Source organism: Athene noctua, chromosome 3 (genome assembly GCF_965140245.1).
Source record: "Athene noctua chromosome 3, bAthNoc1.hap1.1, whole genome shotgun sequence".
NCBI classification, from domain to species: domain Eukaryota; kingdom Metazoa; phylum Chordata; class Aves; order Strigiformes; family Strigidae; genus Athene; species Athene noctua.
In genome coordinates, this window is record NC_134039.1 from 34,997,071 (window position 1) to 35,023,047 (window position 25,977).

At 38.8% G+C, this 25,977-nt stretch overlaps 1 protein-coding gene across 8 annotated transcripts; it reads right to left on the reverse strand.

Annotated features, from left to right (window-relative positions):
- Window positions 1-2,405: 2,405 nt before the first annotated feature.
- On the reverse strand, window positions 2,406-25,969 carry TMPO (thymopoietin). 8 transcript variants are annotated; one of them, XM_074902691.1, is made up of 11 exons: window positions 25,592-25,969; window positions 16,006-16,132; window positions 14,207-14,365; window positions 12,569-12,669; window positions 7,738-7,857; window positions 7,539-7,634; window positions 6,887-6,997; window positions 5,914-6,003; window positions 5,766-5,831; window positions 5,512-5,603; window positions 2,406-4,287 (listed from the first exon to the last, which is right to left on the reverse strand). In XM_074902691.1, the coding sequence occupies exons 1-11, from the start codon at window positions 25,829-25,831 to the stop codon at window positions 3,996-3,998; spliced, it is 1,494 nt and encodes a 497-aa protein (XP_074758792.1). In that variant the 5' UTR covers window positions 25,832-25,969; the 3' UTR covers window positions 2,406-3,995. The 8 variants fall into 8 exon arrangements, with proteins under 8 accessions (XP_074758792.1, XP_074758795.1, XP_074758793.1 ...); XM_074902694.1 differs by lacking the exon at window positions 7,738-7,857; XM_074902692.1 differs by lacking the exon at window positions 5,766-5,831.
- Window positions 25,970-25,977: the final 8 nt, after the last annotated feature.

The following is a 25,977-nucleotide window of genomic DNA, read 5'->3' on the forward strand; positions in this document are numbered from 1 at the left end:
AAGGGAAGCCTTAACACTGCAGAATCTCCTTCAACAGGATCCAAACTAGCTACGTTGAATGACAGCAGTCACATCCTCTGAAAACTCTCCTATTCTTGTTAGTCATTGCTGTAAGCATCCTCATCTGATAATCTTTTCTAATCTAAATTCTCCCCAGACATTATATGTTTTTCTTCCATAAAACATCTTATTTTTCCTAAACAGCAAATAAGGGCAATGCTGATACAATTTTTAAACCACAAACTACCAATGCTGACAACAAATTTCAAAGTGAGGTGGGACAGAAAATCTGAGGAATTATTCTTTGATATCAATATATACATAGTACTTATATATGCCACCTTAGGACTATTTTACAAGTTGAATTAACTTGTAGACCCTGTGCTGTATGAACACATGCATGTATGTATACATCTGTTGTAGCCTGCTGTTGCACTCCCCAAGGAAAAAGAAAATCAAAAGTTTCAGGCAAAGATAGGTAGATTTACCAAACATACAGTAAAAGCTGTATTGACAACAGAGGGTATGCTGAAAAGCCTAAAGTTTGTAAATAGAATTAAAAATGATACATCACAACCCAGCCCTTTATCTATTTTGATCAATCAGATGATTTTTTTTTAAAAAAAAAAAAGCTTTCCAGTCATATCAAAGCAAGCCAAATATACCACACATAAGACATGCTGCACAATTTTACAAGCTTTGTTTATAATTACACATTTTTTCTGCTCAGTCTCCTTTTTGAGCTCTATTATTTAAAGGTATTCTTTTTGTACTTGGCTTTTCCAATTTACCTCTGCACAAACTAGTTAACACTTTTTTCAAAAAAAAAAAGCCATCATTTGTCTACAGAACTAGTCAAAAAGGTAATTAGCAGGAAGTGAGAGTTTTAATACCATGATTTTTTAAGTTGTGCCATGATAAACACAAACTAAAACACATGTAGATCAAACCTGGGAGGGACCTGAAAGCATTCTGTAGGGCAGTACTGAGCATACTGCTGGCAGTCAAACTCAGGGAAGAAAAAGTTCCTTCATACCATTTTCTACTTAAATAAAAATTAAGGTTTCAAAACACACAATTTAAATTTAAGATCCTTCTTGAAAGTTTCTTGGCTCAGACACTAGGTAAAGGTCTCATAGCCTTTACCATGGATCACACATCAAAAAACTCGCACACCTCGTTATTCACAGTCTGATACCAGACTCCTGAGACTGGCTGCATGTTAAAAGATTAGCACACAATTTAAAGGAAAAAGCACAAGCTCTGTGTTAGAAAGCTCTAATTCAGACAGGCAAATCAAATCTCCCATGTTTTCAGCACAGCATTCTAAGCAGTAGAACCAATCATGAGAACAAAACTCACCAAAACAAAAAAACATTGCCATGCCTATTAACTTACACAGACGTTTTTCCAGACTTCTTGTAGCTCTTGCCCTAAAAGGGACTTAAGCAATATTTACATCAGAACTCAGCTAATTTTTGCAACTGGAATTTAGTTACTAATACCAGTCCATAATATTGCTCTGGTTTGTGACTGGTTCTGAAAGCTTAACCTGGCTCTGTCTAGAAGCCACAATAAACTAAGGGAACAAAATTATTTTTTTGTTTCAGCACTTTGTATCAAAGACCACAGTATACTTCTGTGTAACTTACACAGCAGTATTTAGAAGGCTTTAAGCACATGCAACTATTCAGCTAGTAACACTGTTACTACATGTGTTACTCTTAGAATAACATGAATAGCTTTAGGAATGTTGGTACACCCATATTCAGGCCTGAATGAGAAAGGTAGAGTGAATAAAGAAGGAAGAGATTACTCTGAAGGCTCTATCACACCATCAAATGCCTCAAGAATATCACACATTTCTTGAAGATGCATTGTGTTCCAACTACAGCTGAGCTACAGGTAAGTTACTTCGAGGACATATGTAGAAAAGTCTTTACCTTCTGTGAAGTAACACTGACGTTGAGAGGATTCTCCATAACAGTGCATAAATGAAAGAATGACAACATTTAATTGCACTGCAATTCAGTTTGGGGTTTGGTTCGTTGGGGTTTTTTTGTGATGCTAATAGTATCCCTGAAGGATGTCAACTGAAAGTATTTCATGTAACTAGAAGAGAAAGATATATTTCATGACAAAACATGTAGTAAAGTAGGATGAAAATTTAAAGTGAAAAGTTCCTTAAGCACTGAAGTTCCTTAACCAGCTTCTCGCCCCATCTAAATTAAAGACCAAACATAGGCTAAAGGATTGTGGTGCAAAACTATTATTATAGTGAAAGTATGATGAATATTCCTCCCACCAAGTGTTGAGGTGTTGGCATGAACTGCTCTGGTTTTACTATCTTTTTTTTAAACATGGAAGACTGTAGCAGCACAAAATGACACCACTGATACATCAGCTGTCTTGATTTTGCCGCTTTTCAGCAATGCATTTATTTTGATAAGGAAAATCCACACACATTAAAATCATTCTTATTTTTCTGCATTTTGACACCAAAAGTGAATGTCTTGTGTTACAATTTTCTATAGGATGGACACAACTTTAGCTATTTGGATTACTCAAAAAAGCAGATAAAAAGAAAAAAAACATTAATCTAAACAGAATAAAACCCCACTATTGCTTTGCTATGAATTACCATGTTTGTCCCAAAGTTCACAGAAAGTAAAGCTTCCCCATAGCTATAGTCTACACAACAGTTGTACCTACAGTAAAAAGATAATGACTATTAATGTTCTCAGCTTTTTATAAGTAGCACTTTAAGAATAAGTAATATGATTTATTGCAATTTTGTACCAAGCAGTAAGACTGAACACCTGTATGCTGCAGATTTAAGCGCACCAAAATGTATACATTCACTTTAAAAAATTGTTGCTTATCACTCTTCATTGGTAGTAGTGAAGTTAGCTGCCTGCTCAACTAAGTTATACAATATAGAGTGTTTCAGCATGCTTCCACTGAGAAAAATATTCAGCTGCATGAAAGTAGTAAATCTCACCTTAGAAGATGAAACTGTAGCAGAAAATGCAGCAATGCCCTCTTCATACAAGAATAAAACTTCATATGGAATTTTCACACTTTGAGAATACTTCTCTACATGAATATTCAAAGATAATCACATAAAGCTGTGTTGGAAAGACCTCGCTTTTTTAAAAAATAAAAAAAAAAAGACTACTGCTACTAGACTACTTCAGATAACAACCTTGACCCAAGAAAGTGTTTTAGTAGCAAATTATATTGATGCAATTTTTATTTTTCCACGCATATTACTAATAAATAAGTTTCTCTAAGACATCTCTTGCCAATTAGGTTTGTATTCAGCTCCTACAACACTGTAAGCACTAAAATGAAGGGATACATTTAAATGATGTTAACGCTTAAACGGAGTTACTAATATGATACTAAGACTTTTACAGAAATGCAAACAGGTTTACAGTTACATTTACTAAAAAGTTACAGTAACCTACAGAAAAAGTTGTTGTTGTACTCTCCCTACATCCTAAAAGATCAAATTCAGTTACATTGTTACTTCAAAAATGCATACAAAAATGCATTTCCCTTTATCGCCTGTGTTAAAATCCTCCACAATAATCTAGAGACAAAAGTACAACTTCTTTTCTGTACAAAGGAAAAGCTTTAAAAAACCCCACAGCTTCACATTTTACTACATTTTTGCCCTTCTCAGCTTCCAAGTTCTTGCAAAAACAAACATACAGTTTCTCAAAAATGAATTTAAAGGATGTCCACATTAAAAAAATAAAGCCTACAAAAAATTCAATCTAAAAAAACGTTACTCCTATGGCAAAGTGATCTACTAGTCCAAAGTTCAGAAAGTTACCGATGTCCATTTAATATTATCTTTCTTCATTTATCCAATTTATCAGGTTCCAATCACATTGTTTGTAAGAAGTCCTTGAGCCAATGAGAGGGCAGAAGAGTTCTCTACAATTAAAAACAGGAGATCAAATTGGGTGTGCCTTTCAGAAAGATACTCATTTGGCACTGCCTGGAGAGACAATATTCATATATTTAGAGAAAGGATTTCCTTGATTAGTCTCCATAGACTGATAAACCAAAAACAAGAAGACTGAAAAAACAAAAAAGAGAAGAACTTTTATCCACAGGGAGATTGAGCGTTCTTTTTTTGTTGGTGGCTTCTCCGACTTGATGTCAGTTGAGGTACCATATTTTGGAACATACTTAGAGAAACTTTCCTCCATTCTGAAGTCACTGTGCTCTATAGGCCGGCTAGCAGCTCCTTTGATTGGTCTACGGCAGCTAGCACTAATTGAAGAGAAAAAAAATTAAAATATTGCATTTTTAGAAGTGCAATCTAAGGTACACAGGGAAGTTTTAGCACAATTAAGAGAACTAAAAATTGTTTCTAGTGAACGCAGTACCTGAAATCTGTCTCAAACTCTAACATGTCTACTATTACTATCTTTTAAAGTTAATCATTCAGTGTTCAAGCAAACACCCCTTAAAAAAAACCTCAAATGCCATTTCACCCTATTCACATAATCAGTGGATTGTAACTGGCAATAAAACTCTAGGAAGCGTCTCTCTCTGAGTTTTAACAATCACTTATGCAGTCCCACCGGGATTTCTAAACCTAAGATTGTCCCCGGCCATTCAAGTACCTACTGATGGCTAAGCCAATACACAGAGCCAGAAGGCAAAGCAGTAAGGGCTAAGAAACCCACATACATTGCCATGTCCTTATATACAAGGAGTACACACGCATGATTTTTATTTAAAAAGCAGTATAGATTTAACTAGGCTGATAGACCTCAAAACAAGAGAGAACAAAACTGAGTAGTGAGCAGATACACCATAGTAGCAGTAACTGGTACCATATACTTCTCTTTCTGGTAAGACTTTATACAATTGCAGTTTAAACTGAAGCTATCATTAACATGTTGGAAATACATGAGTTGATTTCACAACTGTTTCTCATATTCTCTAAACAGGACAAAGTTGTGTGAACTGCTTTATCATCCAGAGGGTTGTTTCAATTTTTTGTTTAAACACAAGGCTGCAAAGAAAAATGTAATAACCCTCCCTAGATGTCATCCCTATTCATGCTAAGACTGACTACAACAGGACTGCTAAAGTGAAAAACAGAGTATATGAAAATTCTTTTTTGGCTTTCAAAAAGAAAGCTCAAATATATACTGGGAGACCTTTCCTTAATTTAACAGCAGGCCTAAAGCATCCAGTCAAAAATACCAAAGAGAAGCCCTTTCCATTTAACTTCCAGCATCCAGAAGTTCCAGTAATAATTCCTACTGTACTACTACCCTGTTCTCCCACCCCCAATTCAAATAAGAGAGGTTGTTCTGGCTAACAAAACTATGTATACAAAAGAGCTTGGTGGTCCATCTCAACTGTCACTGAGCCAGAGTGCAAAAACTGTCCCACAGAAACCTACCAATATAATAAAAGGATACTTCTCAGCTTAAATAGGTTTACGAAAACCAATAAAGAAGCCCCCAGACTTAGAAATACCTAATTCCTGTAGGTGTTGATACTTCGTAAGGGAACATTTCCTTAAGAATATCCCTTTCTACTCTTCGTTCTTCTGTAGTTCTCTCCAGCACCTAGGAAACCAAAAACAGTTTTAGGCCCAACAAACCACAAAACAAAAAAGCTCCTGTATAGCTATCTCAGTGACCATAACCATGTGTGATTTGTACAAGTGAATGAGTCACCCAGTAACATTCAAGAAGTTTACTTCTTGGGGGTTTAGAAGTGAGTTTAACCTTTTTTAGTGGCAGCTGTCTGGTCACTCTTGGTGTCTTAAAATATTCAGTGCTCTCCTCAGTTTCCTTTAAGATAAAGAATATGTTGTATAAATACAATACACCTGTCAGCCAATGACGTAGATGATCAAAAAAACTTAACCATCACCTTGATCATGGCTGTATTGAGCAGATCACAGGATTGATTGTGGCCAACATGATTAAAAAAACACTGATGCAGGCAATCTGTCTCTTCTTGCTGTAACAAACAATGCCACACAATAGTAAAATACTAACCGAAAAAAAAAAAAACCCTTAAGCAGTTTGAAGTAGAACATCGTTTTCCCACAACCTTCTACTTGACAACTAAGTCTACATTCCAGTCACATTATAAACAAATTAGCCCATTTCTAAAATCACAGACCCATTGATAAAACAGGCTTCACAAGTGTCAATACAAGTTTTATCTACAGGAACTATATGAAGTAATGAACCCCATTTAAATTCAGCCAAGCATTATCTTGTAATGTAAAATTCCACAATATTACAGTACTACATTAATACAATTACATATACTTGCAAGTTCTCCAAAAGATTCATAATTTTGACAGCTTGAATAGGTTAACAGTAAAAGAATTATTTTCTTTATTGATAACTGACAGGAATCTACAGATGCTTTTTAAATTCAGTCTTTTTGTCTAAAATAATCCTACTATTTGATTCCCTAAATTAAGTTACATGCCAATTTTTCAGGATAGGCTGATTCATGAGATCAAAGGTAACAACCCAATTCTGCTCTATCTTTGAGCTATTCAAAGAATTTTAGAAAAAAAAAAAATCTACATTTTTTTCAGAAAAATAGCAGCACAAGGAGAAATACAACACCAAAACGTATTTGGCTTAGGAAAACAAAGAAGAGGAGACAAAAAAATAAAAAAAAGCAGGATTTCCATACACACACCCCAAATCTGAAAGGGGAAGTTTAAATTTTCTCTTTTATGTCATGTGCCAACACTAGTTTGACTAGTGCCACCTGAGTAACGACATCTTCCACCCCTTCTGTACTAAGGAGTAAGCACATACACCCAAGAATCTTGTTCACAGAGAGTAAGCAAAAGCAATCTAAGTTTTAATTTATTTACTTCAGCTGTCAGCAGTGGTTTCTTTGGTGTTCTTCTGGGCGTGTCTGAGAGTTCACTGACTGACAGCGTAGGAGATGCATGCTTGAAATTTCCAGGCGCCCTATTGACAACCTGCCAAGATTCAAAATTGTTCAGACTCAGAATCAGCCAAAATACAAAACAAAAGGGGGGAAAGGTGGCAGGACTAAACAACAAAAACCTTTATGTGCATTGAATATATGCATGTTAGGTGTTAACTCAAGAAGGTTATGTAACAGATACTCTGAAATAAGCACAGGAGACATTGCTTATCATTCCAAGTAGTTTCTTTTAAGCCATTTAGAAACATAAAAGCTATTTAGTTCACAAAAAAAGCAGATCTTCTGCATGTACTTAAATAAATTAAGGAAAGAGCTAAGCTTTTAAAGTGGTTCTTTTCAACCCTCCCCCCCAAAGACATTAGATGGGACCTAGGTGTCTACCTAGTCCCATGTCAAAGTGAACAGCATTACATACTAATACAGATACTGAATAGGTAGACTACTGAATAGTCTCACTTTCCTTAAAAAGAATCTTCTAACTGTTCAGAACAGAATGATTCTGACAATAAATATATATTACAGAAGAATACCACTTGTATGACTTATTAAACATATTTACTAAGCATATTTACTAGGGTCTCGTTGCTGGCAGTCAATATAGTTTCAGTTATGGGAGTACTCTCTGATATTACAGCATCATCTACAGGCAACTGTGCTGTAGCTTCCACCTGTTTGTTTGAAACAAACAAAAGAAAACAATTGAATAAAATAGCCACTGGGACCCTAACAGTGAGAAAAAAAGCTTGTCTATTATAATAAGCCTCTCATCACCCTTTTCCTTGGTGTTCTTCTTGACACTCTTGTAGACTCCCTAGAAAATGCCTGCAGAGGTCCACTTTTTGAAGATCCACTTGTCCAGACAGTCTCAGTAACTTCATCTTGAGAATAGGTCTATTCAAGCATCAAACACATGATCAAATACATGAAAGCCAGCTCTCAACATTGGATACCCACAACCAACAGCCAGAATAGCATGCATACTCCAGAAGCAGCGTGTCTACAATCCCCCCAAAAAATGAATCCTAATACATTCAATAATTAATAGCTAGCTAATTAGTAGCATTGACCACGATACTTACATTAGAGCACATTATTGTTCAAATACAGAACTGACTAGATAATGCCTAACAGTAAAAACTGGTAATTTGCTCACCGCAATAAACTAATGCTACAAGTAGTTAGCATCGAGTCATGGACAGCAGATATGCTAGCATTCAGGCCCATTACATTACCTGCCTACACAGAAAAAATAACCTATGAGCATAAGCAGAAAGCATCACCTTGTTCTCTACCCAGACAGGGGTCTAATTCTCTCAAGCAGAGATGGGAATGGTTTAGGCACAGCCACCTACATTTATTTCAACAGGAACTAACCTCCAGTCACAGGGGACAGGGGGGGATGTTTTATAATCTTAAAAGTTTCCACATGCACAGATGAAACTTACGCAATTTTCACATAACAGTAGGTTTAAACAATCAAGCCTCGCACAGATCTTTACAAATCTAAGTAACATGAAGTGCCAAACTTTTATAGCCATTAAAAGGCAGATCATTCCCTACGCCTTATTGCAAGTCTTATGCTCAAAGAAAAAAGTCCTCCTCAAATCTAATTCCGAATACAGACCTGGAGGAAACTGGAGATGAGGGCCTGCCTCTTCTAAATTGTATACAAGATTTTCATTTTTATTTGGTTAAGTTTAAAAATAAGAATATTATGTTAATACTGAAATCTTTGCACATTAACACCTCATGCATTTATGTATTACCAAGTTTTTGAAAGTTATACTCTGTGCTGATGGAAGTTATACAGACTGGTGCAACTGTCAGGTCTAACAGCAGAAATAGCTTCATCGGAACAGTATTAGCCCCAAAACAATGTGTAAAGAGAGCAGGCTGGAAAGTATTTATTCATCAGGAAGTGAAAACAAGTTTAACAATACCCTATCCATTCCCCACTTGTATCTTCAAAGTTACTCCAGTGAAACTAGAAGCTGAGCAGCTTTATGATTCTTAACAAAAGTTCTGTATTACAGCTGCTACATATCCAGCAGAGGGAGCACAAGTGTTTTGCTTGATTCCTAAGTCACCGAAATACTTTGAAAACCAAATGATATATATATTATGCACAGACCTCAAGTCCAAACAGATTCAGATGTTTCCTACTGAATTGTAGATTTCAGCCTTAGTCTCCAACATTTAATTTAAACAGACTTCTGATGAAAGATCTCCCAACCCTCTTTGTATGTTCACCAGATGCTGGCTTCTCTTCCCTATTTAAGAACAGCTTAACCTGCAACCTTCAATCATGGCTCCCCACCTCACCCCCATACACTTTCTATTTGAGAGGTGTTCTTCAGAAGCTTAGAAAAAACCACTAGTTTCAGAATGGTTCCACTCAAACACATTCCACTCAAGAAAGCAGTAAGGCAATTCCTTCATCCCACTAATGGAGAGCTCCCTTGTCCCAGGCTGTTTGGCTAGGAATTAGTTTACTTCTAACAAAAAATTAGAAGTACTTCAGTAAATAACCAACTCTCTCCTTAGTTCTTCAGATGCTTGTCAGACGTGTTTTAAGTACTAAGTTTCAAGTTTTTTCTTGCATGAAAAGTCTAGGAAAAAAAACCAGAATCTGCTGCGTAAGAGCCATTCAGACTTCAGTAGAACATACCAAACAGACAGAAATTTTTTTTTAAAAAAGAACCGTTGTCTACAATTATAGTTATCCTCACTGTAAATTAAGCAGACCTTGTCTGCTTATCTCACAAATATCTGGACTTTTAGAATATAATACTCATGTTTAGGTACACCAACACCATGTATATAACCAGAGAAAGCTACAATGGTGTGGTACACAAGTACTACTCAGCATGTGTTTTTAACTGTCACATTACTCACAAACAGCACAGCTATAGATTATGAGTTTACCTCAGCTATCACTTAATTTTTTTACTAGGCGCATGCCACATGAATATTGTATGACAGCAGTTACAATGCTGCATGTTTTATTTTTAAGAAGCCCAGCTATATTGTCAAAAAAATGCAGGGAGGAGTAGGGGAACACAGCACATGCAGAATGTCACTATACAAAGTCTCAAGGGAGAGAAAGTAGTTTTATGTTGCTAGAACTCCTTAACATTTAAACTGTTTAGCCTGCCTCTTTCTGTACAGTGCCATTTCCTATGAGGCTTTTGGCTCAGTTATGAATTTGAACTCTATATTCACCTACCTCATTGGAAGAGCACATTCAAATTAGGGCTTTCTTCCAACTTTTCCAGTTCATTATGAGGAGGCAAGTAAGCACAAACAGCCAAGCTCAAATTTGTCTAGCCCTCCACTGTTAACTGACTGATAAAACCCATAAGCCTGCTCAGCCTCCCCACCCTATTTCTTTTGCACCAGCCTGCTTAGAGACTATCTATTTGCACTTTTCTTAAGAGAACAGCAACATCCATCCATACCAAATGACAATCTTTCCAGCTGTGTATGTCTGGACTAAGACTAGGGCTACACAGGACCTAGAAGTGACTAACAAGTCTGCTTACACCACACTACCAACTGTTTCAGCCCCCACCACTTTTCAGAGCCTCATAGTTTTTGAGCCAGAGCCACACAGTGCATGACAGTTACATATAATTCTGCAGAATGAGTATGGCCACTTGACACATTAGCAGCAAACTTAAGATCCGATTTCACAGGAAGAAGGAACAAAAAGAGGACATCTTCCCCATCTTTCACTTTTATTCTCAGCAAAATACATAGACACATTTGCTAGCCAAAACCAATGAGTTGTTATGGCTTCAAGCAACTCTAAATTTCTGTTGGTGGGTTTGGGGTTTGTTTGTTTTAAACACATCACTCAGGAGTTGAAAGGTAAAAGGTTTAACAAGCTATGGAGTTAGAGTTCCTCAAGAATTTGGTATCATTCTGAAATTAGATCCTTTTTTGATTAATCAAGTGATACTCCTTTAATTAACTACTGGTAATTAAAATACACAAGTCACAAAATATTGCATCTATACTGCACATGTAAAAGATTGCAAGACAAAACACAGTAATAACAATGTTATTACCATGAAATTGGATGAAAAAGATTGAATATGCAATCATCACTTGAAAAGGCCACAAAAATACATCACTGCATCTCTGCCCTTTTATTCTGTAAGTGGATTCCTGAAGACTAGGAAGTTTTCTTTGTTGATAGCTGAATTAAATACCTCTATTACACTGAGGTTGGCAGGATTTCTGGGTGAATAGCGATTTAGAAAAAAGTAATCCTTAAAATACAATAACCTCAGGATTCAGATGCCCATTATAAAGACCATCATGAACAGAAGCTGTCTGATAAATTAAGGAATATTTTGTGTGATGAACTATGTGTGGTTTTTGATTTGTCAAAGTGGAATCTGTTCAGCTTGTACCCTAAAAATCCAATTAAAAATAAGCAGAACTAGTTAAGAATCTCCATAACTGTTGTATTACCCAAGCTCACAAAGCAGTGTGTTACCTGCTTTAAGAGACATCCATAGCAAAAGAATGTTTATGTATACATACACACTATCTAAATAGGAAGTATCTGGCATTTGCCATAAAGTAGTAAGAGAAGTCACTGATCTGCTAAAATACATCAAGATATTACCAGGTCAGATTTTGAGTCACTTAATGTTTTCTATACGAGTCCTTTACTGTAGCACAACTCCACTACTGACTGGTCAGATGAATAACACTGTAATGATCCTCTAAGCTGGGGAACAGTGTATTTAGTGATGCTGTCACATAACAAGGACAGATCAGCCACAAACTACCCAATCTAGTATTCAGCCAGCAGTCTGAAAACCTGAGGTGCTTCTGTAAAATCCCCTTTTCACCAAGACAACAGAACTAAATATTTATAAGTAAAGGACAAGCGTACATACAGCAAGACTTAAACTTGTTATTTATTATTTCTCCTCTTAGGAGAAACTTTCCAACAAACTAATGTCTACTCTCGTACTGCTGCTACAGGCATAGTAGAGGAAAAAAATTATATAGATAGCTAGCACACGTGTGTACACACAGTTCTGTGTATATATATAGGCATATACAAAAGTACATTACTTCATATATTTAAATCAGTCATTAAACAGATGTATTTAAAATGCACACATATCTATAAATATCAAACCAGACAGAGGTTTAAAATAACCCCCAATCTTTTTCCAAACTTTTTTTTTAAAAAAGGCTTCTTTTATTGAATCAAGTTGTTTACAAACATCCAACAGGATGACATCAGCCCATCTGACTTAAAAACCTGTCAGGTTTCCAAAACTAAACATGTTAAGGTTGCCTATTATTTTTCTCTAAATGGTGCTAGAGCAGCTGGCAAGTCAGACAAACAGCTTTTAGCAGACCATAACTTTGAATGTTATCAGATAGGTTAAAACCAGCGGCTATAGTTAATTCACAAGGTTTTCATGCTGTATTAGAACAGGGTTTCTGAAAGAACTTTTAAAGAACAGCATAGCCCCCTTAAGTCAAATGTTATTATGTTAAAAGTAGTAAGGTGTTTATTGAACAGATCACCTGCAGTTAGCAGCTGTTCCAGATGCCACTAGATTAAACATACCTGGTTGTGTTCAACAACTCTTCTTTGTTTGAGTGCTACTGGGGTCTTCATCCTGGCTTTCAACGGTTCTCTCTGCTCAAGCCTCAGCTCAGTCTTTGGATCTGTAACCAGTTTTAATATAATTAGTTTCCATAATACTACTAATTGTTGTACTAGTTTAAACCAACTGTATTTTAATAAAAATTCACTTTAAGAGGCAACATAACTATGTTTCAAATTACCACTTCCTTAAAAAGTTTTAAGATACAGGCAGTTTCTCCATTGAATGTAGAAGGACAAAGACTTTTGAAGAATGACATTAGAAATTATTTTAAAACACTGACCCAAGTATTTCAATTTTGTCCTAAAAATCCTACATTCCAGATAAGCTTTGACCAATCCAGCAGTTCCATTTAGAAACGGGTAGCAAGTTGCAATTATTTTAGCCAAAGTACCATTATACTGCCAATTGCAGTAGAAGTATTGAAGCTTTTCAACATTGTTTAGGCTGTTAGTTTTGTTTCTTTTAAAATACGTCCTTTTATATAAAACTCTTTGATGCAGAAGGCTGAGTGGTGAGTAGTCATCTTACCAGTAAGAGGATGTATTATTTCTATCCCCCTTCTAAAATTCTAATAGCATTACACCAACATACTTGGAGATTGTTTGTTTATAGATTTTTTTTTTCTTTGATGGAGGGAGGGAGTGTTTGTTTTTTGTTCCCCCCCCCTCCTTTATTTCAACAGTTTGGAAATTAGATGAAGCATATGTAAGTACAAGGAGATAGCTGTCAGTTGTGACTGAGCTTTTGGCTGTCCTAAAAATAAATAAATCTCTAACATCCCCTCCTTCCTTAAAGCACAAAAGATTAAAGTTCAAAAATAACACTAAAAATTCAAGTGAGATCCACAGAGTTCCTAGATGTATTTCAATCCTTTCTGTCCTATCTCCCTTGAAGTTCCTGTAAAAACAAAAAAACATCCCAAACAACCCACCCCCAAAACCAAACCACACAACACAAACATCTTTTAACATTCAAGACATTCTTTAAAACCTATACTGGTTTTATCTTTTTTAACATGGTGTTTTAGATTCCACTTCCCCCACCCCTATAGGGTTTTTTTTATATAAACTTGATATTAAAATCCATAAAAACTACACCCCAAGACCAACCAATCAACCCACCCCAAACTAAGTCCACCAGGAACAGAGCTTAAAAGGGACTCAGTCATACATGACAGATACTAAACATAAAAAAAGTACAGAAGTTCAATAAACAAACATCCATACACTATCCCACAGTAAATAATTACTGTGAGCACCATAAGACAAAATTGCATGTGCACTTAAAGATGAAGCACAAAGAACACTGGAACACTTAATACACAGTTCCCCTACCTATCAGATTTATAGGCTCCAATCTAGGGAAAATGGACAAAAGGGAACAGTTTAGTAGCAAAAAGTTTCCTTTCCCAGAACAGGTACCTGGATCACTGCCATAGTACTGCATGATCAAGTGCATAACTCACATGGTCTACAGAAGTATCTTAAAGCCTCACCTAACAGCAGGATCATTCCCTCTTTAGATATTTCTCCTACTGTAAGTATTATTGATGTATTATTTGAATAGTTCACACACAAGTTCCACTTAAGTCTTACCTTCTTCATTATCACTGTACTGGTCAGAATCATTATTTCCATTCTCTCTGGTGCTCTCAGCAGTTGAAGAAATCACTGGGAGAGACACAGGTGTCTTCAGTTCTGGACCTTGCTCCATCAGTTTCAACAGTTTTTTCTCATAAAGTTTCCTAGTAGTAGCTATAACAAGGAAGGATACATGCTAAAGATACAGCTTTCATCTTTCCCGACTTGACTGTTAGAACTTGGCTGTTATATATTCCTTGGGAATCTCTGAACATATGTTTTTTATTTTTAATCCATCTGTAAGTCCCAAAGCATATTACCTCTAGGTATATAATTCTACCTTTAAGGCTTCTAAACTTTCTGGTTTGAGAAAATTCTCAAGATAAACTTAGACCTTTTAGCATACTGAAAGTTACAAGTATTTATCTATGGAAAGGGAATTTACCTGCTGCTTAGATGTTTTGTTTCATATGCTGCAATACACAAGTTATGCCCTCACAAAAAATTTGATAATTATATTGCAAGGGCAACAGTTTCCATGCAGATTCCACTATTATCCTCTTAATCTCTTTACCCTGGAATTAAAGTCCCTTCCCCCTTAGCTTAACCTTTGCCCTGTTGGTAAACTCAGTCCAATAAGCATCAGTGGTGCAAGAGAGCAGCAACAGACCTTCCTGTTTGCTGCTTGCTTGATCTAAGAGGACAGCTGTTTAAAACTAAAAGGTATCAAGTCTAGCACATACTTCCATGTCAGGACTGTGCTGGCAAAATTCTGTAGAGGTGACCAGTGCCTGAGCTGTTAGCTGCAGGAAAGCCTAACCTTAGAAGATTTCAGGTAAGAGGAAGTCACTCTTAAAATAAGTGGCAGACTCTGACAAGAAACAGAATCCATACCCTGTAAGAACCAAGGCATTTACTTAGGCCAAATCCAAACAGCTTTCCAGCAGACTGCATAGGTACTTGAATTTTTCAGAAACGTGAGTGCTATCCAAGAGGACTAGGTTGAATGGGAAGGCATACAGAAACAGCCAACAAAAAGTATTATGCATAAGACTTTGAATACACACAGGACTTCAGGCTCCATCACTGACACTTCCATCCACCCAGGATTTCAAGAATGTTCCACAGAAGGCTCAGCACACTAGAGGCAACCATCTTTTTTTGAAGAGTTGTGAAATCAAAATCCTTTGCCATTAGGCTAGTGCACAGTCTGAAAGGCAAGGAGCTTTGATCCCACATCTCAGATGAGTGCCTAAGGCAGGATATTAAACTGGGGTCAGGACTTCTGACATGGGTTAGCATGCAGGATAGAACGCTAGGTTCAGGGGGCCAGGAAAAAAAAATTTAAAAAAAAATCAAAGGAAAACATTAGTGCACAATGCAGTGAGTGGGAAATGCTCTAGGGAAGGGGAAGGTCCATGTTCTTATCCTGCTCTCAATGCTATTAAGCTTATTATGTAAAATGTACTTTCTATTTAACCAGGCCCCAGATCTCAACCTCTGTATCAAAGACCTAATTATCCCAGCACTGAGCTTTAACTAACAGTTAGACAGCATCAGAACAGAAGTTGGAACATCTCCAGCTGGCCTAGAACACAAGAAAAACAAACTGCAGACTTGCTTACACTGCAATGCTTCAGGTCTTCTCAATGTATACAGTTCAATGAAAGCATCGGAAGTGGGAAGTAGGATTGCAACATTATCGATACTATACTTAATACACAACTGTATCAGAGAAGCTTAGAGCACTCAGAACAGAGGTTTAGTGATAAATATATTGAACAGATGAACATTTGCTAGTTCAGTTGACTTACCTACAATTGGGCCAGGATTTAGTCCATACTTCACAAGTTGCTCTTGAAGATCCTCATTACTCATCTCTGTTACATCTAGGTCATCCTTCTCCTCTGGCCTGGGTTTGTCAGTTTTCTTTGTAGCTTTCTGTGAGCATGCAAGGGAGAAACAAGAGACAGAATGTTTCGAGTTAATACAGGACACATCTTTTTCTTCTAAGGGAACAGGAAGATAAGAGAGTCCTAAACACACAAAACCAGAAAAAGTCAATATATTCTCCCCTACCAGCACCACAGCCTATGTGAAACATTACAAACATTTACGCCTACTAAGCAAACATGCAAAGTTTCCTACTTATGTAAGGGAATACCCATTACAGGCCTCCTCTACAGCAATCCTGTGTCTTAATTTGAAGTTCAAATATATAAAAGGAGAGGATTACTTTCCTGTGACTGGAGAGGTAAGCTTCTAGCCATTTCACCATGACTGCACTAAGCTACAAATATTTGTGTTCCACTGGCATTTCTTCACATTATTCTTCTACCTAGTAGGTCAACACTTCTTCCCCTGAAGGTATGGAAGAAGTTCTTCAGTACCCACACCATCTCAACCAACTTCCCCAAATCCCCATTCCCACTTATCCTGGTGTTCTCTGTAAGATTACAAGATGTTACAAAATGAGTGCAGGAAAGGCAAAGCCAGAAACACCCTCAATTTTTCAAAATCCTGCCTGTCTGTTTAGGCCTCTGCTAGTGTTGTTCTAAAAAATCCTAAACCCAACTCTGGCAACACTACTTGAACAGTTGGCAACACACCACAACCACATACAGATGGTTATCAAAATAATCTGTCAAGATGCTACTCCTAAATTAGCAGCTTCCACTATATCCAAAGAGAGTGATCATAACATTTGCTCAACTTGGGAGGCCTTTGTTACTACAATAGGCCTTTCAAGCTCCAAGATCTGGAAGAGTGAGAGGTAAGACAGAAAAAATATGCTTAGGATCTGCTTGTTCTCAACTAAGAAAGATCTTGATACTGCTTTGAAATAAGTCATATTTGTATCTCAAAGTTGTAGGATGTAAACAGATACAGCTTCTACACTTATAACATTTTTCTCAACTTGGTTGCCCAGAGGAACTTACCTGGGTTTTCTGGTACTAACCAAAGACTAAAATTCCAAATACAAATGTTACAACACTGTCACAATTACTGTCACAATTAATAGTTTTTTCTTGTTATATGTAGTAAGACAGCACTAAAAGACTGTAAGATGACTGACATGAATCAACAGTATCTAGTTAGCCATTAATGCCAGTTCAATATTGGTTCATACACAAGCTTAGTATTGCCTCAAGTGTCTTGGCATTTTAAAGCTAAACAGGGACTGCATGAGGTTTTCCCAAATATAACTGACCCCCTAGTTAAATTAGATTTTCCTCTAACTCCCGGATTGTGAAAATCCCAGCAGGATGCAGCTGCTGAAAAACAACACAATCTAAGAACTCATGCTATTTCTTAACTCTAAGAAATAGACTCCACACAGTGTGAAGAAAGGATAGGATCACTAAAGTGGCAGATTTGACTAATGAGATTTACAACTCACTTTATCAATCATTCCATTTCTTTATCACATAAAAATCTAATTCATTTTTTGAAGGAACTGAGCCTACTTATGTTGTACACAAAAAATGACCAACCTGCAGCTATAGGAGACTTGTATTTACTTTTGAATGTGTTGGCCATAACACTATTTCAAGTTAAGTATCACATTAACAAGAATCTCACATTCAGTGCATTTTTATTTTTTCTGAACTACTGAACTGTCCAAACTGTGAAAGAGTTCTAAAACACATGCTGGGTTTTCTTGCTGGGATCTGTTTAGACTATTGGCAGCTGTGGTGTTTACACACTTCACCAAGCAGATTAACTAAAATGCTACTTCTATATTTCAGAAGAAAACTACCACCATGGTGCAGGAAATCAACATCCCAATGGCACTTTAAATAAACTGGAAACGTAATTTAATGTATCTCTGCCTTTGTATAGCACTTAGAGGCCACAGAAAAGACTATAACAATATACACCAGAAGAACCCAGTACTCTACTAGACATTTTACAGAAATCTGAACTACCAGAAATCTAACTACAATTAATGAATAATATGGTCCTCTAACACAAGTAAACTCACACAGCTCATAGTATCAGTGGTACTTTTTTTTCTTCCAAGTACCATTTCACTTTTTACTGCAGTATTACCCACATTCAGACCATCAGAATAGTCAGTTTCTGCAGAGAAAAAGGGCAGGGAGGGGATGAAAAGTTGCAGGTAATCAGTGTTCTTCCATAATATATCCAGATATGTTGATTACTTTGTGTTGTGTGAGGTCTTCAAATTTTACTTTTGAATAACTATTCTCCTTAAAACAGAAGCAAATTACTTCACTTGTACAAGTAGAAAGCTACCACTTAACTGCTCACTGGACCATAAGATCCATCCCTAGAAGCATAAGGCAGGAAAGAAGAATTTCTTTCATACCTTGGTCATGGTATGACAGCATTAACCTCAGCAACGTTAGCTTTAATTACCACTACTATTATAGTACAAAGCGCCACTATATTTTCTGTGCAACATCTCAACTTATCCATGGGACTGCCCCATGGGACAGATGAAGAGAGCTAGCTTTAAAATTTGTCATTGAAAATTAAAACAAAACAAACAAAAAGCCCCCCAAAACACCTCCACATTTTCCTGGTCTGGTGACCACTAGTAAGTCTTACTGTGGTGCAGAGGTGAAGTGCTTAAAATGAAATTGTGGCGAACACCAGGATTTGCCGAAGTAAGGCAGTACAGCACATAACAAATATTCTTGCAACACTATATCTAGACCAATAAATCCTTATCTGAAAAATCTAATTCCATCCAAAGCCAGCAGCAATAAAAAAAATACTTCTAGTCATTGCCATTTTCTAGAAAACAGAAGGTGGAACAGGATCTAAATACTTCACTTGAGAAGAGATTTGTTCACACCAAAGAGATGGCAATTTGGTAGTGGTATCTGTCACGTTGTTTCAGATTAACTAGGACCCAACCCTTCACACAAGTACTGAAGTGAATTATAAACATGGGGCTCCCACACAGCATTCTGAGTTCTAGAGCCACAGGAAAAAAAGAGCATGAGAAGTTCATCTTCTTAGAACGTCAGCCCTCCACAGCAAAAAGCTTTCACCTTCTTTGACTAATGAGTGGAGCAGAAAATGCAAGTGATGAGAATTCAGACCTGGAAACTATCCCTTACCTCATCTTTTGCATTCCTGCTGAACAGAAATCCAACAGCCACAGACCAGTTATCAGACAAACTTCACACATACCTTTACTAGTTCTAGCACTACTCCAAAGAAAAGCTAAGTAACACATTGAAGAAGCCATTAAATAACGTAACAGACAACTATAAGACATCATCAGAAGACACATTTTCAAATCCCAAATTAAATGACACCTACACTAGGTTAGTCAAGGACTTTAATCCCAGGCAGGTGCACCTTTATCACTAGAAGCAGAAAGGCTCAGAGCTTCTTTAATGTTTCTCTGAATGAGGTTAAGACAAGCTAAGAAAGCCCAAATCACACAAACAGAATGCTCTGTAATTCTCCAGTTTGTACAGTGTTGTCTCTGGTAACAAGTAACTGTATTTCTCTTAGGGGAGAGAAAGATAAGGAACTGCACATGCCAAGTCTCAATAATAGACTTAAACTGCGAAACAGAGGTCTCTGTTCCCCTTGCACTTTTTATTCTATCATAGACAAACATTTCCTGCAGTAGAAGTTTTTGCTTTTTGAAAACTAAGTCCTACTGAACTTTTTAACCTAAAATGCTTTGAGACGATATTTAACAAAAACTACAGGACAGACAAAATGAACAATGGAAAGGAAATTATGCAGCAGTAACTCAGAGATACTGATACACACGACTTGTAAGAATTCTCTACCTTTTAACCTTAGTTAGTAAGTGCCAGACAATTTCCAAGCCTATGTACAATAACAGTCCTAAATTATAAGATTATGGACTACTCAACCCTTCTACCCCTCCTCCGCCCATGGAATAACTAAATTCCATGTTACTCAGTGAAGGGAAATGTACCCACTCTGAAAACTCTGAAAAAGAGATAGTTTCCAGAGAACCTAAGAGAAAGAGTAAAAAAAAAAAATCACAACAAAAAACAAATCAAGGAACCAAACTAACAGATGGTCTCATGGCTTATTCAGCTGAACGCTGACCTGGAGATCTGGCTTGTATGTGTTCTGCTGAACAACTGACATGCACTGCTAGACAAAAATTACTTAGATGGGATTATTTTATTTAAATATAACTGCCATTATTACACCAGCACTCTAACAGGCATGTCTCCCTAGTTCATGAAAGTGCAGAACAGCATGGCAGGTCTTCTCACTGCAGCAGGAATTACTCAGTCACCTCACCCTATTGCCCACAGCTGTCACTCAGACAGCAGATGAGTGCCATTTAAACCGCCACAATGGTGCTAATCTGTATTCTGGGTTACTTTTGTACAGCACATCATAATGAAGAGATACAGCCACACAGGGAACACTGAATAGATTCTCTTCCTTCACCAGGTAGCATATATGCTTTACATTCTCTCGCCTGAGTGTGCAGTTTCACCTTCCACACTCCTAATCCTCATAAACTACCAGTTTTACTATTACCTTCCTTTTTCTCAGAGCAAAGGGGTTGAAACCCTACCGATAACTCAGCTACAGATATTATCACTACCACACCATTCTGGCCACAAAGAGCTAAAGCTAGCTCTTAATTTACTTGGCTACTTGATTAAAACAACATCTTTACCTGATAGAAGGGCCTTTCAAACAGGCCCTTCAGGTCCAGATGATCTCATTATACCTTCATTAACAAAATGAGGAAGAGACATCTGACTGATCTTTTTCAAATCATCACCTTAAAGATCAAAAATATCACTCAGTGTATTCTAAAGAAATTCTTCCAGGACATGAAATGCACCAATAAACTAAGTCATAAAAACATACACATTCTGAGCTCTGAACAGCTCCTGTTTGGCAACAGTGTCAAGATGATATTCTTGGTATGTGCTTTAAAACAATGTTCCTCGAGGGGCAAAAAATGCCATTTCATAGTTATTTTTGCTTTGAGCTATCTGTCCTGATATTCGGCCTGTAACTAACCAGGACCATCCAGATGCAGATGATTCCCCCACAGAAAAAAGGTGTCTCACATACCAGCATGCTAAACAGACTTAGGAAAAAAAAAGTTGCTAAAAAACATTAGTAGAGCTGGAGAAGCTGGCTCCTCCAGACAGTATTATCAGACTGAGGCCCAAACAAGCATGATTTTAAAAGCTTTTCCTCTCCAGTGAGAGCATCTAGACAAAGTGAGCACTCCCCACACCCCCAAAAGTAGTACTAAGTCTAAAGAAGTGGCCATATTTAAAATGATGCTTTCAAATATTTCACAGAAAAACTCTCTTTAACAAAAATATTTGGGATAACATTTGATCTTACTTTGATTTAGTGAATTTTAGTTATTTGGCAGCATTTGAAGTCATCATCTAAAAAACAGACTGCACTTCATACAACAGGAGTGGATTTCGCTGTATCACATTACAAAGCGTAAAAACACTGAGTTTCACTGAAGGGAAGACCTTGTTACAGTGTCTTTTGGTGTCAAAAAAATACTAACTGCCTAAAGAGTTTGCTGTTCCAAATCATGATAGTTTCAGGGCCTGAAAACAATGTGGTCAGAACAAAACCCCTAAAAGTTTTGATCTGCTCATACCTGCATGTCAATCATCTGTATGTCCACTACTGTATCATAATAAAAACCAGGTCAAAATAAACCCATGCGAAGAAAAATGAAACAGCATCATCATCACCATGGACACAGGATGCTTGTCTCACAATACGTCACCCTACATCACCAACATATTAAGGTTTTTATTTATTCCGAGAGAGGTATAGGTTGGATGTAGTATTGATAGAGCTGTGCTGGAAGAGTGATGGATTTAAAAGATGTAATTTGTAGTCAAATTAAAACTATGGCATTTGTCTCATTGCTGCACAGCTTCTATCAATAGAAAATGTGCACGTAAATGATCAAATGCCCAGAACTTAGAAAAAAGAACACTTAAATGACAGTATAGACAGCTTAAAATTACTAATGACTACAGCAGTGTCGAAACATTTACCTGTCAGAATCAAGAGACCTGGTTAAGCTCTACTGTCTTTTCAATGACTGCAACATGGCTATTCACAGTACTCCTTTGAACTTGTTTCTCATACCCATTTTAAGGAAAACACTGCTCTTCTCCCCTTCAGCATGCGTAAGTGGGCAGACAGATCAAGGTATATATTCAAGCCTAACAGATGGAGCCCCCCAGCATTATTGCGGCCCTCCCCCGCCCCGAGGGCGCCGGCCCCGGAGCGCCCCCTGGCGGGCAGCGCCGGCAGTCCCACGGCAGCCCTGCCCTGACGGCGGCGGCAGGCCCAGGCCCAGGCCCAGGCCCAGGCCCAGGCCCTCTCCATGGAGGTGGGCACGGCAGCTCCGACTGGCGGCAGGCTCAGAGAGGGCTGCAGCTCCCTGCGCTTACTTCAGATGCTCGAGCGGACCCAGAGCGGGATAGGGGGAAGGCTCCGTGAGCAGTAAATCCCTCCCCAGCGACCAACAAGTCAGGATCACCCTTGCTCAGGCCAATATGCTATCCCCATTACAATACATTTTTCACAATAAAAGACATATTAAACAATTTATCTTGTATATCTTTGATAGCCTATGCCCATAAAGTAACGGCAGACTGCTTTCTGACTGTGATCCCAATCCTTCCAGACGACTTGAGCAGGCTGGCACACACACAGTTAAGCACTCACAACAGCTGTATTGGTATTACTACTGAATAAGCACAAACTTAAAAGAAAGAGACTACATCTCTCATGTGTGTTACTCTTCTCTATTCAGAAGTACCCATTTCTTTGCTCCAAGAGCCATTCTGGCCCTTTTCTACCTCTCCCTCTATGCATCCAGCATTCATTAATTCATCTATCCCAACAGTGAGAGTGAGTCTTCACTCCCAAATCAGCTTGTTTTTTTGATTGATTATTGTTGTTTGGGTTTTTTTTAAGGATTGTAGAATATTAAGCTATATCCAAAGAAAAACCAAAAAATAAGTACTAACAGAAAGTACAGTGGGACAGAATGCTCCAAAATGCAAGCCTAACGTCAGTGCTCTTTCAAATGTTTTTACAAGTTAACACTAGCCTAGACAGAGTCACCTGGATTGAAGAAACTTTCTCAATTTTCAAGTTAATCAGTATTCAAATCTTTAGAGTAATACAGGAAACATGGAATAGGGCAGTCCAAATTTCTGAATCCCATAGAAGATACCTTTCTATAGGCAATATAGAAATATAGGCAAGTATATAGGCAAGTATTTTTGTGTTCTAGAAACATATTCTGAAGTAGTTGATTGCCTCGAAGTTTGAAACAGCCGGGTTACAACCCCTCCTCAATGTACACAAGTCAATACTACAATTTCTAAGACCTGTAATAGAAATAAAGGAACTAATAAAGCATTGCAATTTTGTTACTTAGCAAGATATTTCACTTTGTTTCCATACCAGAACCCCACTCTGCTGGATGTCAGACCTCCTTCACTATGTCTCTCCCTTCCAACTGTTTTGGGGGCAAGTCGCTCTGGAGACCTGTATGTTACTCTTTTGGAAGGGGAGCTGATTAGAGAAGCACCCTTATGCCAAAAGGCATTAACAGGGACAACAGCTACCCAAGCTACAAGCAGTTTCAGAACTACTTAAGCTGTACTCAACAGACAAGCACACATCAACCAAGCTTTTTTTTTTTTTTTTCTGGGGTGGTGGGGAGTGTGGGAAGCATGACAGGTCCATATCCAAGCAACTGTCACTAGAACATTCGCTGAAGTTTTGGAAGCTACGATGATACAGTGCTCTGATATTAACACACAAGACTAGCATAAATAGCACAGAGCCTTCCAGACATTGTTAACAGAAGTGTAGGAGTACCACCCATTTTATAAACATCAAAAAAGTCGCCCATAATTGTTTAAGCTTAAGTACTGTGAAAGGGAAAGGAAAAATCAGGTCTGGGAATTTCAGCAGCTATGAGACTTCTACAAGAGTGAAACACATTAGATTCAAGCTCATCCTATTTCTACTCAAAAGCACCTTATGACTGCTACAGGCAAAACAGTAAGTCAGAGAAGCATCTACTTCACCATAAAGAGTCTCCAGTGAATGCCAGTTAAGTATTTGAATTAGATGTTAAAGAGATAAATAATTTGGTTAGCAATCTCTTCCTCTCTTAGGTGCAGTTTTCAGTTTCTCAATTTAAGAACCGTTTGTAGGGGTTTTTTAAAGGTTTCGGTATGAAAGACCTTCAAGGGAGTCAATTTCTCTGCACTATTTACAAATGAGCTTTGAAAGGCAGTATTTCAGATACAAATGAATACTTGCTATATCACATGCATTACAACTCTGGTAGCTAGCAATCATTATGCAACCCTTTACGTGAGACCAGACAGCTTCGAGTTAGAAATTAAAAGACTGCTTTCTCAATATATGCAAATTTACAAACCACTTACTAAAAATTAAAAAGGAAATCACATTTTCCCAAAGGGGAAAAATTCCAAATGGCATCAGCTCCCTGCCTCTTTCCTTACACGATAAAAGAATGTATGTCTAAGAAAGCAAGTAACAGCGGGCCAACCAAACATGCAGTAAAGGCACTTTGCTATAAAACATATGCTCAGAGGTATGAGAAAGCTACATTAAGCAGACCCTCTTTATACTAAACAGTCTACTTCATTAAACAAAACAAGCTGTTCCTTCACAGTTTCATTCTTTCATCTCAAGATATTTACAGAGTAGCGTTGCTTCAGTACAGCTGGGACAGCTGACAGGAGTCTTCCTTCTAAAGTAAGTTGCAGCCTCGTAAGGAGTTCCTCTCGCTTTATTCCTCCAGTATTTTACTTACGAGACCGCCCACCAAACCAAAGTAAAGGCTTCCCAATTTACGGTCGCGGGCTGCGGGGGGTGTGTGTCTCACGCTTCATGCGCGATCGCGCTGCCCCTCCCCGGCTGGCCGGGCCCCGCGGCCGCTCGGAAGCCGACGACGACGAGGAGAAGCTGACAGGCGGGACGCGACGGGGAGGCGAAGCCGGCGGCTGCCCAGCACCCACCCCGCGGGTCCCAGCGTGCCTGCCCGGCGCGGAGCGGCCGCGCTGCCCCTCTGCCCCAGCGGTAAGGGCCGTCCCCCTCGGGCACCATCGCGCCCTCAAGCCGAGCCGGGCCGCGCCTTGCCTTAAGTAAGGCGAGGTGGAGCCGGCCCCGGTCCCACGCGGGAGAACGTGAAGGGAGCCGCGGCGCCTCACGCCGGTCTCCGACTCGCGGCCGGGCAGGCGCAGGGGAAGGGGGGGCGGCACAGACCCATTCGGGCGGGAAAGTGGGCCCGAGGCTGCCGGGAAGCCGCCGGAGCAGCGGGCGGGGGCCAGGACGGCAGCGCGGGAGCGGGACGGCGGTACTCACCCGCCCGGCGGCAGCGCCGCGGTTCCTGGCGCCGAGAGGCGTGGGCTCCCGCTCCTCGTCGCTGGAGAAGTCGGGCTGCGCGGCGGCGGGCGGGTTGCGGGCGGTGAGGTGCTGCAGGTAGAGCTGCACATACACGTCCTTGCGCTGCTCGCCGCCCGGCAGGCTCACATTGTTAGCGATCAGCTCGCTCTTCAGCTTCTCCTTGGTCAGCACCGACGGATCCGCCAAGAACTCGGGCATCGCCGCCGGCCGCCGCCCTCCTGGGAGAGGCACCAACAAAGCGCGGGGAGAAGGGGCGGGGGGGGAGGGGAGGAGGAAGACTCGCCTGCCCCGCGCCAGGGACCCAGCTCCACAGCGGGCGGGCGCGCGCACCGTGGGGTCCTGCC

Excerpts from the sequence above, each read along its gene's own strand:
- TMPO (XM_074902691.1), bottom strand. The coding sequence starts at position 25,831 with ATGCCCGAGTTCTTGGCGGATCCGTCGGTGCTGACCAAGGAGAAGCTG. Across the intron at positions 12,670-14,206 it reads GTACAGTGATAATGAAGAAG|ATCCAAAGACTGAGCTGAGG; the intron begins GTAAGACTTAAG and ends AACTGGTTACAG. Across the intron at positions 6,004-6,886 it reads AACCACTGCTGACAGCTGAA|CAAGAAGAGACAGATTGCCT; the intron begins GTAAATAAATTA and ends TGTTTGTTACAG.